General features: G+C 33.0%; 1 protein-coding gene across 2 annotated transcripts in view; it reads right to left on the bottom strand.

Moving 5' to 3' along the window:
- Positions 1-842: 842 nt before the first annotated feature.
- LOC129221465 (G protein-activated inward rectifier potassium channel 3-like) overlaps positions 843-16,054 on the bottom strand; it is a 93,255-nt gene continuing 78,043 nt past the window's right edge. For both annotated transcript variants that reach the window (XM_054855945.1, XM_054855946.1), the window contains exons 3-6: positions 13,888-14,209; positions 11,435-11,712; positions 9,823-10,083; positions 843-4,092 (exon numbers count right to left, since the gene is read on the bottom strand). In XM_054855945.1, coding sequence (XP_054711920.1) covers positions 9,843-10,083; positions 11,435-11,712; positions 13,888-14,209 — 841 coding nt within the window. In that variant the 3' untranslated portion in view covers positions 843-4,092; positions 9,823-9,842. The remainder of the gene's footprint in view (positions 4,093-9,822; positions 10,084-11,434; positions 11,713-13,887; positions 14,210-16,054) is intronic.

Here is a 16,054-nt window from a genome sequence, read left to right on the forward strand (position 1 = left end):
TCCCCCCCCATCTCCACTTTTTTTACCATCTTCTACAAAATCACCTGTAAAATCTGAATAACCTTTTATGGTGATTTATATTTATATTCATATTCATAAAAAAAAAATCAGTGTTTTTTTAGTGTAGAAGCCTAAAAGGATATTGGCTTGGTATAAACAAGCACGGAAGAATTTTTTAAAAAAATGAACCAAAAGCTAAAAATATGAGAAAGGATTAAATCAATCAACTCTAAGCAGTTAATAACTAATTTTTGAACTTCCCCTAGAAGTCAAAACTTCCTGCATTGGTAACAACTGGCGCAGAAATGTTTTGTATGAATTGGTAGCATATTCATTTTCCGATTGATTTTATAACTACATTAAAACTAAACATACAATTAATGGTAATAATGAAAAAATATGTAAAACTATTACATTTGATGACAGTACTTCTTATAGATTTTGTGAATAACTATGCACATTTAAACAACTTGTATGGGGGGGGGGATTATTTCAATCCATTCTTTTTTCTTTTTAACCTGGATCCCATTAATACTAACTACATTGTGTTTATATATGAATGATCTTATTCGGTGCAATAGTGTTTTACAATTGACAAGCACTATGCGTGAACTAAAAATTCTAGAATGTCAAAATTAACTTGGGTGTCAATATTAAGAATGGCAATTCATTAATTTATTAGTTAAACTTGTTTTTTTCTTTTTTAGTTTTCTTGCCTGAGCTTTTTTTTATTAGGTAGATACAGTGCATATTTATTTTCTATTTTTTTACTTTGATTGCTTAATGTTTTCAGTTAAGTTAGACTGTTCGTGAAAGGTTCAAGTAAATCACAACACAGTATTAATGATTGTCTTTTATTTCACAAAATATTACGAATATATTTTAATACAAGAAACGAGAATATGCGGTCATATCTAAACTTTATTCAATTCATTAAAGAAACTTATCAAATCATTTCGCACGAAATATATAGTTTATTACAGTTACATTTTTTTTACAAAATATCTAAACAAGTGTATAAAAGATCAACTAGATAACAATGTGTATATAGGCCCAGCAAATATATACAAACAGGAAGAAACGCAACACACTTAAACAGAATAATTGTGCAGCAGTTGAAAAAATAATATTGGCTCTGCTACAATGGAACAGTCATCAAGAAACATCTTAGAACTATGCATTATAAATTCTAGTAATAACTGAAACTGCATCACTAGGATTGGTATTGCTGAAACCTGAATACATCTTATTATTTCATTCAGGTTAATTTGAAAATCCTATTTTATCACTTAGTCACGTCTGTTGGTAACATTAAGATGTCAAATCATATTGACCCCTAACATTATTTAGTGTGAGGAGGCAATTCTCACTTATTTATCACAGGTAAAAGCAAAATAAATATTTGCAATATGACTCCCTGACAAGGTAGGTTGCTTATCAAGTCTGCCATTTGATTCTACTATATGAGAATAAGGCAATAAAAGTGGTATGCTGCACTTTGCAAGGCCGCTAGAAGTTGGTAAGCATGTCACAGTTCTAAAAGAACTGATGGCAATAGTCAAGAGTAAACCAACTATAAAATCTTCATGATTGTAGTTAGGTCATAACCTCTGATGATTTGTTGGAAAGTTAAATACAACTCAAATATTCAATTGAATTGTAGAGAAGGACATAGAGCCTAATGCTGTAAAATTCTGGAGCTTCCTTGAGGATGGTAACAGCCCAACTACAATATCAAAATAGTTCAGATTGAGTTGTTGGCATTCCTCAGTTTGTAAGGAGTTCTGAATTTTTCTACTCAGCAACCTGGAATCTGAAGATTGGGAATGAACTCTTCAATATGAAAGTGTTCCCAACTTGATATTTTTCTTTGCAGTTTCATTTACCTTCACCATTCTAGTGTTGCTTTCTTATTTCGGTCATAGCAACTTTTGTCTCTTATTTTGTATTTCACTAAGAATTTCTCCAATCTCTGCTCTGTGAGATTTTGAACACTCAACTGATATTTTTGATTTTGATATGTTCTACACTTAATTTAATTGAAAAAAGTACTACAAGACATTATGATAAAATATTCAGTTGTTAACAGCTTGATATGTAAAAGTACAAGAAAATGATTTCATTGTTTTGAACCATATGTTTTACTCTGGAGTAAATTGGGGGAAATGTTGCTCTGTGTACGAAAAGGTCTGCCCTGCAAGTTTCTGCATTTATGGGAAGGTTTAAGAAATGAAAAAAAAAGTTTTTTGTTTCTTCTTAAGGTATTCTTGGAATTTATATATTATTGGCAAACAGATGGATTCAGTTAGCTGCTTTTAAGCTAAGGAAAGTTCCAAGGGTTTTGTCAATTATTTTCAAGGCTTTTAACCAACTCTTTAAGAGTCTTGAGCATTGGCTACGTTAGCTTAGCGGTACTTTTCTAAACACAAGAGCTCTGAACACAATTATGAAGAGAAGGGGACAAACATGGAGTAATTCTAAATTTGTCTTATAACAAATTGATATAACATGCATCACCAATCTCTTTTGTCCTTGTCTGTTAAATTCATAATTACAAAATAATTTCCTTTAAATTGTAAGATTCATAAATTTTTAATGATAAATATCTAAATCATTTACAATGCAAGAAGTAATAACTTAGAACAGTGATTTTTTTTCCTTTTTCCGAAAAAACATGATGAAAGAAACACTTAAATGAATTTTTTATGTCAAAATTTAATAGAATTCAGAATTTGAAAACTAAACAATTGGTTTTACTAAACACAAACATTTAAAACATGACATTAGTATGCTCCAAGTTCATTCACTTCAATAATTTCTCAGTTAAACATAATGCATAACAATGAAGTATAACTCAATAAGCTGCAAAGCATTTCTCTATTTCAAAAGTTTTAATATGTCAGTTCATTTCAGAAAGAAATAAAACAGAAGTATCTGTTACTGTTGATAGTTTTCTAACTGCAAAAAAAATCATTTCAAGTAGTTTAACACTATTTTTTTAAAAAAATAATTGTTAAACACCATTAAATCTTTCTCAATTTTTTGATTAGGGTATGGCACAATAACAACTAGAAAATGATCTTTCATTCTCATTGGATACATATTTGGTTCGCTTGGGATGGTTTACAACAAATAACATCACATAAACAAAACAAAACAAAAAAAAATCTTGCAATACAACAACAGATTTGTTACAACACCAAAACTCATATTAAAAAACATACACGAACATCAAGCTCTTCCAAGACTTTAAGTAGGAAACGATTAGAACCTACTTTTAGGTGTGTAAAATTGGCAATATAGCTATTTCGATTTGCAAACAAGGATTTAAAAAAAATCATGGAAGATTCTTATAACCTTAATAAAAGACTAATTGCTGTGTAAATTAAATATCATTTGAGAGAAAAAAAAACAATTGAAGGAATATATTTTGAAAAAGGATTTTAAATGCATGCTAAATACATGCTGAATCAGTTTGATCAATTTGTTTTTTTAGATTTTGTTTTTTAATCTTATCTAATAACTTTCACTTTAGTTCATAATGCTTTGTGACAAAACCATAAAAAAAAATTACTTATGTCTTTCTCTGTAACATGCTTATATGGTTGGAACTATGATGAATTTTGTTGAGCTCATAAAAGAAAAGGATAGAACTTTGAGTATTTCTCATTCCAAGTACATTAAAGCTTCTGTAATAATAATGCATAACGTCAGCTATTTGAAGTTATATCTTGAGTCACATGATTTAATGGTGGACAGGGCTGCAAAATTTACAAAGACACAGTCAATCACAATTTCGAATTCTGCCTAAATTAATACGCAGACATTTTATGCAAAAAGTTTCTTTTGGCAAGTATAAAAATAATATTCACAGTTCATTTATCTTGTGCAAACCGGAACATTTCCTGAAAGAAATCTTTGGTAAAGTTCCAGAGTCTAAAGTGATACATAGAACTAAAAAAAAGGGTAATCATAGTCGTAAATACTAAGTATCACAGAGGAAAAGGAATTTCATCTGAACAATAACTGATAGACTTTTGATTCAATCTGGCACTACTGTAATCTGCAATGTTAGAGAAGCTTCTAATAAACCTGCAAAAAAAATTTAAGATCTCAGTGAAATATGTCATAAGAATCAAATATTTAAGTTTCAGCATTATGTTTTGAATGAAGACAGGTAAAGCAACTTTTCATTCTACCTAACACCTAAGATGCATTAAGAGGGGGAAAATTGACAACAGTCAAGAATCAAAAATCCGCACAGTTTGGGACCAAAGGTTATGCAGATTTCGGTATTTTGGGGCCATAAAATAACATTCCTAACCTTGAATTATTAGAGCAATGAAATAAAAAAAAGCACTACACAAGTTTTTTCATTCTTAATCTTATATTACATTAGTACATTGCAAAAAGTACTGACTTAAAAACACCAAGTACAACTTTGTTTCTTTAAAAATGCTAGATATTTATCTCTTAAGGCTAAAAAAATGAATGACTAAAAAAAAATTGTGTGCGGTTTTAGGTAAGCGCATTTTTGGTCTCTACTGTTATTACAAAGCCTAATATTACTCTATACAAACTCGTATGGCCTTTTAAATGTTTTTAAGTACTTTTATAATTTGTTACAATCGACTTTGTCTCCTCCAATTTGTTTAGTTTTAATAGTGCTTCTTACTCTTTCAATCTTTGGAAAAGGTTCTAGCCAAGCCAGACTTTATAAACGTTAACAACATGAAAGGCTTTTAAAATTTCTATACCATGTGCTATGTAATGATTGTCAGTTACCATAATAATTTAGTTTAAATATAATTAATAATATTTTATGATCTCTAAATGTTACTGCGAAAATGTAAAAAAAAATATGAACCAATTGTGGCTTTTTTTGTGGAGAATTACGTAAATCTGAAACTTTTGTAATTAAAAGAAAATCCTGATCTTCTGTGATTCTGTATTAAAGGGGATTTGCTGCATACAGAGGTTAGATGAAACAGGGTACTGTAAATTCCTCTTTTACTGTCTACCGTCAACTTCTGTTGAATAGAGTAACTTCTAAGAGTAAGGAAAATGTGTCTTGTCAGATTCCTTTTCCTGCCTCCTCCAGAAACTACTGTTTTATGCACATTTCTTCATTTGAAAAAATAAAATACAAAAAAAAAAGTTTTTTTTTTTTTTTAAATAATTCTAAAGATTATTTCTATAAGCTTGGTTTGCATTAAAAAGTATGAAATAAATTAAGTGTTTGATTTCTTGATTAAAACACAAAAAAATTGCAATTGATCTCAAAATCTGAATATTTAGGGTATTTCTACAGCAGCCAATGAAGTTTAACTTAACTAGTATGTTGTGACCATCACGAAACTTTCAATGATATATTTCTCATGAATTCTTCCCATGCTTGAGGAGAAAGCAATATTCCCAAAAAACAAAAAGTATTACGCACACAAAAAACTTGAGGATTTCTGAATTATTGCAAAAGCAAAGCAAAGAGTGAAAATTGAAAGTTATTTTAAAAGCCTTGCTTGAATTAATTACAAATATTTTATTTTTTAACAAACATAATATTGCAACAGTTAAAAATTTTAAATCATTTTTAATCATATTTCTGATACAATTAAAATCACTAGAAATATGCAGACGGTAATCTATTGCCATTTATCTTTTTAATTGTTGCATTAATAAAGCTATTTTTATTTGCGCAAAAAAAAAAATCAGCACCTCTTGGAGCGATTGGCGCCAAAAGCTGTTCAGATCTGGATTCACATTTATTCCAAATTTCATCCAGAACTTAGCGTTACTTCTTGCGATATGGCACTCACAATTAAAAAAAAAGTTTCCAATTGCGCCACCCCCTTTTCAGCTGTTGATGCCAAAATATAATCGGCTTTATACCTTCTAAGGGCTACTTGTCGATAAATTTTTGTTTGATTCCGTTCATTATTTCTTGAGATACAGCTGTCACAATTGATGACAAATAACCTTCTATAGCTCAACCCCCGTTTGACCTACTGACACCAAAATTGAATCAGCACCTGTACCTGTTAGGGGCAACATATGTACCAAATTTTGTTTTATTCCGCCAGTTACTTCTTGAGGAATAGCAAGCCCGCATAACTCAAGAAATGTCCCATTGCTCCACCCCCCTTGGAGGAATTTGCGACAAAAAACCAATGGGCACAAGTTCACATAGGCGCACATATGTATACCAAATTTAGTTCGATTTCTTACTGTAGTTTTTGCTGTAGAGCGGCCACAAAAAACCGGTCACACACATACGTGACGCACAGACAGACAGACATTTTCCAAAAATGGTCGAAGTGGACTCAGCACACCTCAAAACGTTCAATTTCCTCGAAATTCAGAAATTTGCACGAATCCAATACTTTCTTCTACATATTAGACATGGAAGAAAGTAAAATTTGGGAAAAGGAGAAGTAGGCGGTATACAGCTTTTTAGGACTAGCTTTTACTATATTGCCTCTATAGTATTTAAGGCAATTCTACACTACTCTAACATTTATCCTAAATATTATACTTTTTACTATAATATTTTGGGTAATTTTACAGCCCCAATAAAAGTTAAATTAAAAATTGAGACAGGAAGAGATAGGCAGTATACAGCTTTGTAAGACTAGCTTTTACCATACCGCCTCTATTTCTTCTTCTCCGAATTTCTTATTTAAATTTTATTGGCTGCTGTTGAAATTACCCTAAATATTCAGATTTTGAGATCAACTGTATTTTTTTAGGTTTTAATCAAGAAATAATATACTTCATTTATTTCAAACTTTTTAATGCAAACAAAGCTTATAGAAATAGTCTTTAGACCTAAAAAAGCATTTTTTTTATATTTAATTTAATTTTTTTTTTTTTTTTTTTTTTTTTTTTAAATTTATTTGAGGTGAAAAATTTTTTAAGTTGAAACATATTTTCTTGTTACCTATCCTTTTTAAGGAAAAAAAAACAGTATGGACTTTTATCCAAATATAAATGTAGGAGCTTGCATGTAAAGAAAGAATAACTTTTTTTCTTCACTATTCTTTCAATATTGCTGGTTTGTATGCTCGAATTTAAAGCAATTTTGTTCAAATGTAGTGAAAAAAATTCATCTTTTAAAAGCGCCCGCATACCTGTACAAGATTGCTTGAGTTCAACTTTGAAATTGACTTTGTAATATTTACAATTCATTTATTCTTTGTTTATGGCAAAAATTAAAAAGCGGAAGTATTTTAAATTGACAATTACTAATATTTTTCATTGTTTCTGGCTACAATTCAAAATTGGAAGCAAATCGATTGATCTTCTTAATGGAAAATATTTTTTAACATAAATAAAATTTTATCACTTGAACATGTTTCATTGAAAAAATTCTTTAACCAACTACCCATTTGTGATTCCTGTTATTAAAGATAAAAGACTTTTTTTTTTTTTAATTTTACAGCAATATTTTTTGCTCAGCAACGAAGAAAGTTTTGTTTTAGTTTGATTATGTTGAAATAAAAAATTCAGTAATATTCTGCTTTTATAATATGTTGTTTAACGAAAAGAAAATATTGTAATGATTATAGACAGAAACTGTGACTTTGGTAATACCCACCAGCAACAAGTTTTGATGGCAACGATCTAGGATCAGCTTCTAACTCGACTATTTCTGGCGAAAATGACTTGAAGAAATTTCAAATTGTACTTCAAAACATAAATAAAATATCTTCCAACTTTAAACAAAGTCTGATAATTCCTTCCATGTTAAAAAAATCATGAAAAACGGTAGCATTTTGGTCTCCTAAACTAGTTTCCTCCACTTAGCAGTTTTTCCTGAATTGTGACATAAATAGAAGCAAGTTTACTTTATTTTTAACTCCTTGTTGGATGCAAAATCATTTCGGCTAATTTTTAAATAATTTTTGTAAGAGGAAGTCTCAAGGTCTTGGGAAGTTGCGACTGATCGACTGAGGGTAATTTGATGATTAGCATTAGTTCGTAAACAGCTAAAAACCAAAATTCCTGCATAAGTTTGTTCAAAGAATATTTTTTAAAAAAAGCTTTTTTTTTTCTTTCTTTTTTATTTTTTTAAAGATGCAAAACCTGAAACAGGATTTTGGAACCACTAATAAAACAACTTTTTAAGGCTCATGGATGAAAGAAAAATGTTTCCCGAAAAACTATAAGTGCCTCTTCTTACTTTGTGAGATTAGAGTAAAATATAGTCTGTTATTTTCTTATGTGTTACATTTATGAAACACACGCATCAAAAATAGTTTGAATTTCATCAGTGTAGAGCAGTGGATCCCAACCTGTGGGTCGCGAACCCCAAGGGGTCGCAAAGCGTTTCTCATGGGGTCTCGACTTTATCCTTACATTAAAAAATACCTAAAAATTAACTTCATGAGAAAAAGGCAAGAAATGGGTTTTTAGGATTTTAATGTCAAAAGACATTCGAGGGGAGTGCCTACTGTCCCTCTTCACATAATTAAAAATCGTATAACATTTCGTTTTTAGGACTTAAACTTCAGAAAATTTTTGGGTGAGGGTCTGCAAAAATTTCCCTTGTCTTGGAAGATAATCAACTACAGAATCTGTTATTTGAACCTAAATTTAGAAAAATTTCCTTCGGGAAAAAAACCTTAGAAAAATCCCCCAAACCACTTTCTCACCACATCTATAAAACTTGTCTAAAATTTCGTTTTTGAAACTTCAATTCCGGAAAAAATGCGGGGAGAAACTCTGAATCCAAACCTGTGTTTCTAACGTTTACAAACATGGTCTTATTCAAAAATTTTCTTTGAAAATATCGCCCGAGCAATGTTTTTTTCCCTCTTTCCCTTCTCCCCTTAAAAGATAGTCTACAGTTGAACTAATTTAGAACATATCATTTTCATATTCGAAAAATTAGAGAGCATCCCCAATCCTCCTCCCCCTTTCCTTCCCTATAGTTAAAAATCGTCTAAAACTTCAATTTTAGGACTTCAGTTTCAAGAAAATTCAAAAACTCAATCTCCGAGCGTGAACCCTTCATAAAAGACCATGAACCAACCTCTCCTCTTCCAAATATCATCGGAGATCATGTGAACTGCAATTTTAGAACAAAAATGTCGAGTATTTTCCTGGCAAGGACCTTCGCAAAGGTTTCATTAAGATTAGATTCATATTAATTCTCTTTCACCACTTATGTAATGCAATTCTCTTAATTTGATTGCTCATATGCTAGTAAAGATTGATTGGGGGAGGGGCGGGATAAACATCAAAAATTTTTAAATCATTGTGAATAAATCTTGAGGTTTTTTTTCTTTCTTTAAATAAATTTTCTTCGTGGAAAACTTTATTAACACTCTGTATCATTAGGAGTTCCACCCCCTGCTCGTTTCGTTCGTCAACCCCCGATCGCCGCCTGCGGTTGGTGACAATTGATGGTTTTAATGATATTTTATTAATCCATATTTCCGGCCCCTTAAGACCTAGAAAGGGGTGAGACAGGGAGGAATGGCTTTCCCTGGATGTTCTCTTAGACATTGGCAGTCCGGAGGAGATAAGATTGAACACTGAGGCACTCACACACACAGACAGATACGCACCGTTTTTAATAGTATACATTTTAGAATTGGTGCTACAGCTAAAAAACGAGAGATTCTGAACATCCTGATTCATGTTTAGAAGATGGTGTTCGAGAATTGTTCTAAACTAATAATTGCAGAATATTTGCACGTAGCAAGGATTTTACAATTAAGCTTTACTTAAGGCAATTGACCACTTGCAATCAGCTAGAAACATTTGACTGCACACCACTGCAGTGAAATACTGAAATATTATAAATTCGGTACTACTTACTAGCCTCCGTTGCAGTTCTCTCAGCATTCGTCTCCGCTTCCAGCCGTGGAGAGGACAGTCGCAGAAACTTGAACTTGAGAGGAGGATGATTGTTCCTCCGTGGTGGATTCGCTACGCCGGAAGGAGGCCAGGCTGGATGCCTCGTTGGTACCAACAGAGTAGCTGACGGCGCGGGAAGACACCGACATAGCACGACGATACTCGTAGAAGTCGTGGGCGCTGCAGAGCGGCGTTTCAATTTCATACGTACTGTTGAATTTCCTGTGTGAAGAAGTCAGTTACGTTTAATACGAGTAAATGCAGATGATTCCGATAATCTAAACACATCAATATATTTAAACACATCGCGGGAAAATTGTCTATTAACTTGTTAACATATGGGTACAAAGGGGGCAGCATCAGTGTTGAGTAGACACTGAGATTTACAAAACAGAAAGGAATAAAAAAAAATCTACTAACTCATCATTGAGTATGAGTCAAATTAAGAAAGATTTTTTTTTTTAAAAAATTGTATGCTAATCTGATGACATTTGTGTTCAAAATGGTTGACATCGATGGTTAACAATGGATACACTGCTTATGCTCCCCACTATTTCAGAAACTTCATTCTGTTAGCCTTTGACATAGAAGCTTCAGATCAGTCATTAGAATTTCTCCTTCAGTCAATCGATTTTCACTCCAACGGCCTGCCGAGTTGAACTAGTCAGGCCATCCGAACCTCAAATTGGAACCTGCTGTATTGGTTGATTAAAGCTTCGAACGTAACGATGGTTCGGGAGTCTGACTGAGGTGCAACTTTTCTGGTGAATATTAACGTCAGTCCTTCAAATTTCACCTATAGAAACTAGGAACTTTAATTCAGAGTATTCACTGATTCATCCCAACCTTTCTTTCCCGTAATATAACCGGTAACCAGAAACCGTTTAAAAATGCGTTCTTAGGACTGCGATTTCAATTTTTTTTTCTTCCGGGGGATAACAACCGGACCCCTGTTAGATGGTAAAGTCTTTAGAAGTACCCCTCCCTTCCTTAAAAGTGTTTTCTGATTGCGCCACTGGTCACTATCGTGCTTTGCCTATCTCTTGATGTCACAGCAAAATTAGAGATATAACTGCGAGTCACAATGGTTCCAGCCACAAAGTAGAAGAACTGTAAAGTCTCACAAGAGTCACGCTGTGTCACATTCGTGACATGTTTCATGTGACGTAATAGTTGCGAAGTTTGTTTGTCACGTCTCTCGAACTGTAAGTTGATGCAGCCGGTCAACTCTGACGTCTTGTGATCATCAAGGTGTCACCCGACGGGGATCCGTATGTGACCGTTCTGCAACCAGGCCCTGATCTACGTATCCGCAGACACCACAGTGGGGGGGGGGGGGGAGCACGTCCTTCGTCCTTAAGGGGCCCAACGGTCCAAGAAATTGAAAAAAAAAAAATAAAAAACAATCACTATAAGACTTATTGACTTTTCAAACATACACTTCTGGCCTCTGAGAAGTAGCTCTACAGATTTTGTTGCATTGGGCCCAAAATTTATAGATCCTAGCCTGCAACTTTCTCATAAGGTTTTTAGCCACTGGTCACCGATGCTTACCAAGAATCTCATTTCTTACCTGTAATCAACCAGAAATTCTCCCGTCTCTTTGTTGTAGCAGACCATCTGTTCGAATCTATGCCCCCAAAGAATTTCGGTTGGGACGAAAGAAGTTCTGGCCTGTACGGCTTGTCCCGTGGATTCGATAGTGCCCTCCAGCGCCACGATGAGCTCGTAGTTGTCGCTGAGCACATCCTGAGCGGACATGTTGTAAAAGGGGCTCGTCTCGTTGATTTCATGCACAATAGTTGCGGGCCAGATCAAGAAAACCCTATCTCCTGCATCGTCACAGCGGACCTGTTGGAGAACGAATAGATAATGTAAACAAGTTTTTCACTAATCGAAGGGAAAAATGGTGTATGTAAAACACTGAAACTGACTTGAAAGATTGCTAGACTGTCGAAGACATATCAGTATGTATATGTAACGTTCAAAATGCGATCCCAGAACGAACCAATTATTAACAATTCCAGGTGCATGATTTTGTGCACCCAGTTATACAATGACTGACATTGAAGTGCAGTGAATGAAGTTAGAATGATCGAACTAGCAATGCTGGCGAAATAAAACGCTCTACCTGCGTAGCCACAAAGGTTGACTATCTGTCCCCACCGTTATTCAGTTGAGCGTCGTTTGTGTTCCGTGTAAGACTTTTTTTACAAAGTGCTTGCTCAGTGCGTTGATTCTAAACTAAGAATGAGAAAATGAATCAACAAAAGATCAATTTAAAATATCTCTAGTTCCTTCCAAAAAAAAAAAGAGGTGGTGCAAATTGAACATCCACCATACTCGCCAGATCTCAATCCTACAGACTTCTTCCTATTCCTGCGATTCAAACTCGCTTTGAAAGAAAATATATTTGACTATAGTGATGACATTTCAACGAAACGTGACGAGGCTTTTAAACTCCACCCCCAAAAGAAGACTTCTTGTATAGTTTCCAAGACATGTAAAGCAGATCTTAGCGGTGCTTAGTTATGGGAGGTGACTATTTCTAAGGATAGTAAGGTAACTCAAACAACATGTCATTAATGAAATTTTTGTTATTGATGTTAAGGCGGAAGAGGAATGCTATTACTACCCGAGAATTACTAAAAACAAAGTTTTTTAATTATTTATTTTTTTTTAATTGTCAGACATAAATGAATCAATAGTTTAAAAGCATTTCTTTACTCTTTTATTAAATTTTTAATGGTGTGTATTTGGTTATTGATAAGGGTAAGTTGCAACAATCTACATAAATTAATTTATGGTGCTACTACACAGAAAAATAAGAATGATAGATTAAAACTTAGCTTCGAATGATGAACTATGTACATTTTTCGTTCATAATATTTCTAAGAGCTTGTATCTTTTAGCTATTTTTATAATAAGAGCAACATTAATTGTATTTAAAGTTATGTCGATAATTATAAATTTGAATTACAAAAAAAAAAAAAAAAAAAACAAGATTAAAGAAAGCCGAAATATACAGGCAATAAAATTAAGATTCGAGTGAAAAAAGGAAAAATACACCAGTTAGAAAGAAAATTTGGTAAAAAAAAAAAAGAAAGCCTAATTTCGGCCCTATATCAACTTTTATGCATTTGTGGGAAAATAATATTGCGTCGCCTAAAAGCAACAGTAGAATACCTTACTGTTATTCCTGGAATTAACTGTTTTGCTGTTGCTCTGAGGCAATGATATACGGCTTCGTATTTCCAGGATCGGAAGTATGACTAAAGAAAAGTAAATACCAGAGGCGGTGATTGGGACTAAAAAGTGTGTGTGGGGGAGGGAAGGACTACAACTAAAAGCCATAGAATTTTTAGCGGCAGCAAAAAACTGGAAAAAAAAAATAAATAAAATAAAAAAAACAAATAAATAAAAAAACTTTGCTAAGGCTGGTTTTGAGAGCAAATGAGAGGTAATTCATGTTAATCTAACTGCTTAACTCACGTTTTTGGTAAGATTTCGATGAATTATGAACAATTGGTTTACTAATATCTAAACAATGAACACATAAACTAATAGTTGCTGCTTGTGCTAAATAATGTTTCGTAAACAGATATAAAAAGTGAAACAAATAATTATGATCTGAAAATTTTGACACTTCTGTTTTTTTTTTTTTTATTATTTCTTGTTTTGATACCTAAACTGAAAAAAAAAAAAAAATGAACCGTAACAGTGGAGGGGGGAGGGCAGTTGCCCTCTCTCCTCCCCCCCCCCCCCCGAATCGCCGCCACTGGTAAATACTAATTTCAGTAAACTTATTTTAGAGTAATGATGGTTTTAGCCTTCTAACAAACTACAAACTAAATATTATAGTTCTTCTATGAGGGACGGTAAAAAACGTATAACTATATCAGAGCCTGAAGCAATTATTTACGGAGAAACAGTTAATAAAAGAATACAAACTTCTTTAGCTTTCATCCATATAAATATGTCTTGCTAATAGAAAACACTCAGTATATATTTGATAATAGTACTTACCTCTAACTGCGTATGATAATATGGTATGACCTCTCCTTCTACCGTGACCTTTCTGCTGATGACCTGTGCACTGATCTGTGCCCCAATGATATGGGATTTGCGCATGTCTCCTACTCTCCACAGCATGCATAACTTGCCGTCCCTCATACACACGACGGCGTACCGACTGAACATTAGGGTCTGACTGCGCTTCTTGGGTCTGGACAGCTTGGCGAACACCATCCCTGCTACAAGACACTGGATCATGACACCTGTTACAGACTGGATGCACATCATGAACACGCCTTCTGGACACTCTTCGGTGGTGTAGCGGAACCCATACCTGTGCGGTGTTGTAAACGTTACATTGATCAATGTTTAAGAAAAGATAACATTTGTTCAAAATTCATTCGATTTGCTCAAGAAATAATCATTTGCCCTCCAAGTTGGAGATGGTTGACAAGAGTGACTGTTGCCATTGTGCTATACCCCAGTGAGTGCTATACCATTGCCTAACCAATTGTCTGGCTATGTCCAAATCCCTGCGTATAACGGATATTCATGGATTTGTAAAGGTTTCTTTAAAAAAAAAAAAAAAAAAATGTTTCGAAAGTTTTGTTACACAGAGAAGTTTCAACAGAATGCAATTCCATTTCCTGGAAACATGAAAAATTGCGGTAAAAAATACATTTTGTCAAAATAATATAAAATATTAAATACTTTTTGTAATATGATCATTTTGTATTAAATTCTATTTGACAAACGAGCTCCTTTGGGAGAGAGAATAATCTCAAGTTTTTGAGAACTGGGAAATTAAATTCAGATGATGTATTTTTATACAATCTATTGATAGGCTAGCGTAACGTACAAGCCTTCATTAAAAAAATATATTAATTAATATTCAGAGTGCTAGTCAAGACAAGTTAGACAATCACAAATGAAATTCTAGTTCTGATTTTGGAGTTTTTTCTATACTGGATGATAAAACAATTAAGGCAGTTCAAATAGAGCAACTGTTCTTGTTTCTGTCGCAGGTTTACAACGAATACTAAAATTTAAAGAAACACTGCTGCTTTAAGTCCTGGAAATGACATGAACAGTATACGGCCGTGCTATGTAAAAAAGTCGTATCTGCAACTGATTTCAAACTGAGAAATTGCTTTTTAGAGTTTTACGCCTCCATACACTTAATTCAGATACCACCTTTTCAGATTTCTTAAAGAAACGTTTAGAATTCAAAAATCTTTAAAAAACATTGTATTTAGATCAATCATAAATATATTACAAAGAACTACCTGGTGATCGTAACTTAATTTTGATGAAAAGTGCATATTCAACTTTTGTGCTTAGCATGGCAGTATGTGTGATAGATACTACACATTAGAATGTCTGAAAAAATACTTTCCGTTTTGAGTGCAAAAAGTTGCTTAATCAAGTTTATCATGAAGCTGGTGTAGTTCATGACGATGCCTTTCTAGGAGTCCAGGATTTGAGGGAAGAGAAGTATTCTATATGTCTTTTTGTAAGGGTTCCGCTTCCTACTTTTATAAATTTCCACTTATCAGATGCAACATCATTCAAGGCTTTGAAAATCATTTGGGGGTTTTAAAAAATGGGTATTTCATTTTGTGCACATCTTTTCTTTTCTTTTTTTTCCATTTAAAATAACGTTAGATAAAAACAAAGTTCAGGGAATTTAAATCTGAAACGAAGAAACTCATCTGAAAGCATTTTAATTGAAATGTTTTCGATTTTATGATATAAATTTGAGCATAAATTACAAGAAATGACTCATTTAAAGGAAGAGGCACTTTTTTTTTTGAAAGGCATTTGTCCTTCTTAATCTTTGATTTCTTGTCTTCACATATTAGTGTTTTCGAGTACCTCAGTTAATATTCCCGTCAGTTAGATTCAGTTAATATTACTAATACAGTAAGATATAATTTTATCACTGAAAGAAATGAAATGGATTAACGGAAAAACAAATTTTAGTTTTACTGACGAAAAAAGTTGATTAGCAAACTGACAGAAAAGTCAAGCCATTGAAGGCTGAGTATCGTGCAAAGTAGTGTTGCAAAAGAAAGGGAAAAAAACGGGTTTTTTGGGAAGGAAGTTTCCGAGATTTAACAAGTAAGGAAACGACAAGAAAACTTTATATACATTTAAACGGTAAATCTCAGCGGTTTTT

This window comes from Uloborus diversus, chromosome 4 (genome assembly GCF_026930045.1).
Source record: "Uloborus diversus isolate 005 chromosome 4, Udiv.v.3.1, whole genome shotgun sequence".
In the NCBI taxonomy this organism is placed as follows: Eukaryota; Metazoa; Arthropoda; class Arachnida; order Araneae; family Uloboridae; genus Uloborus; species Uloborus diversus.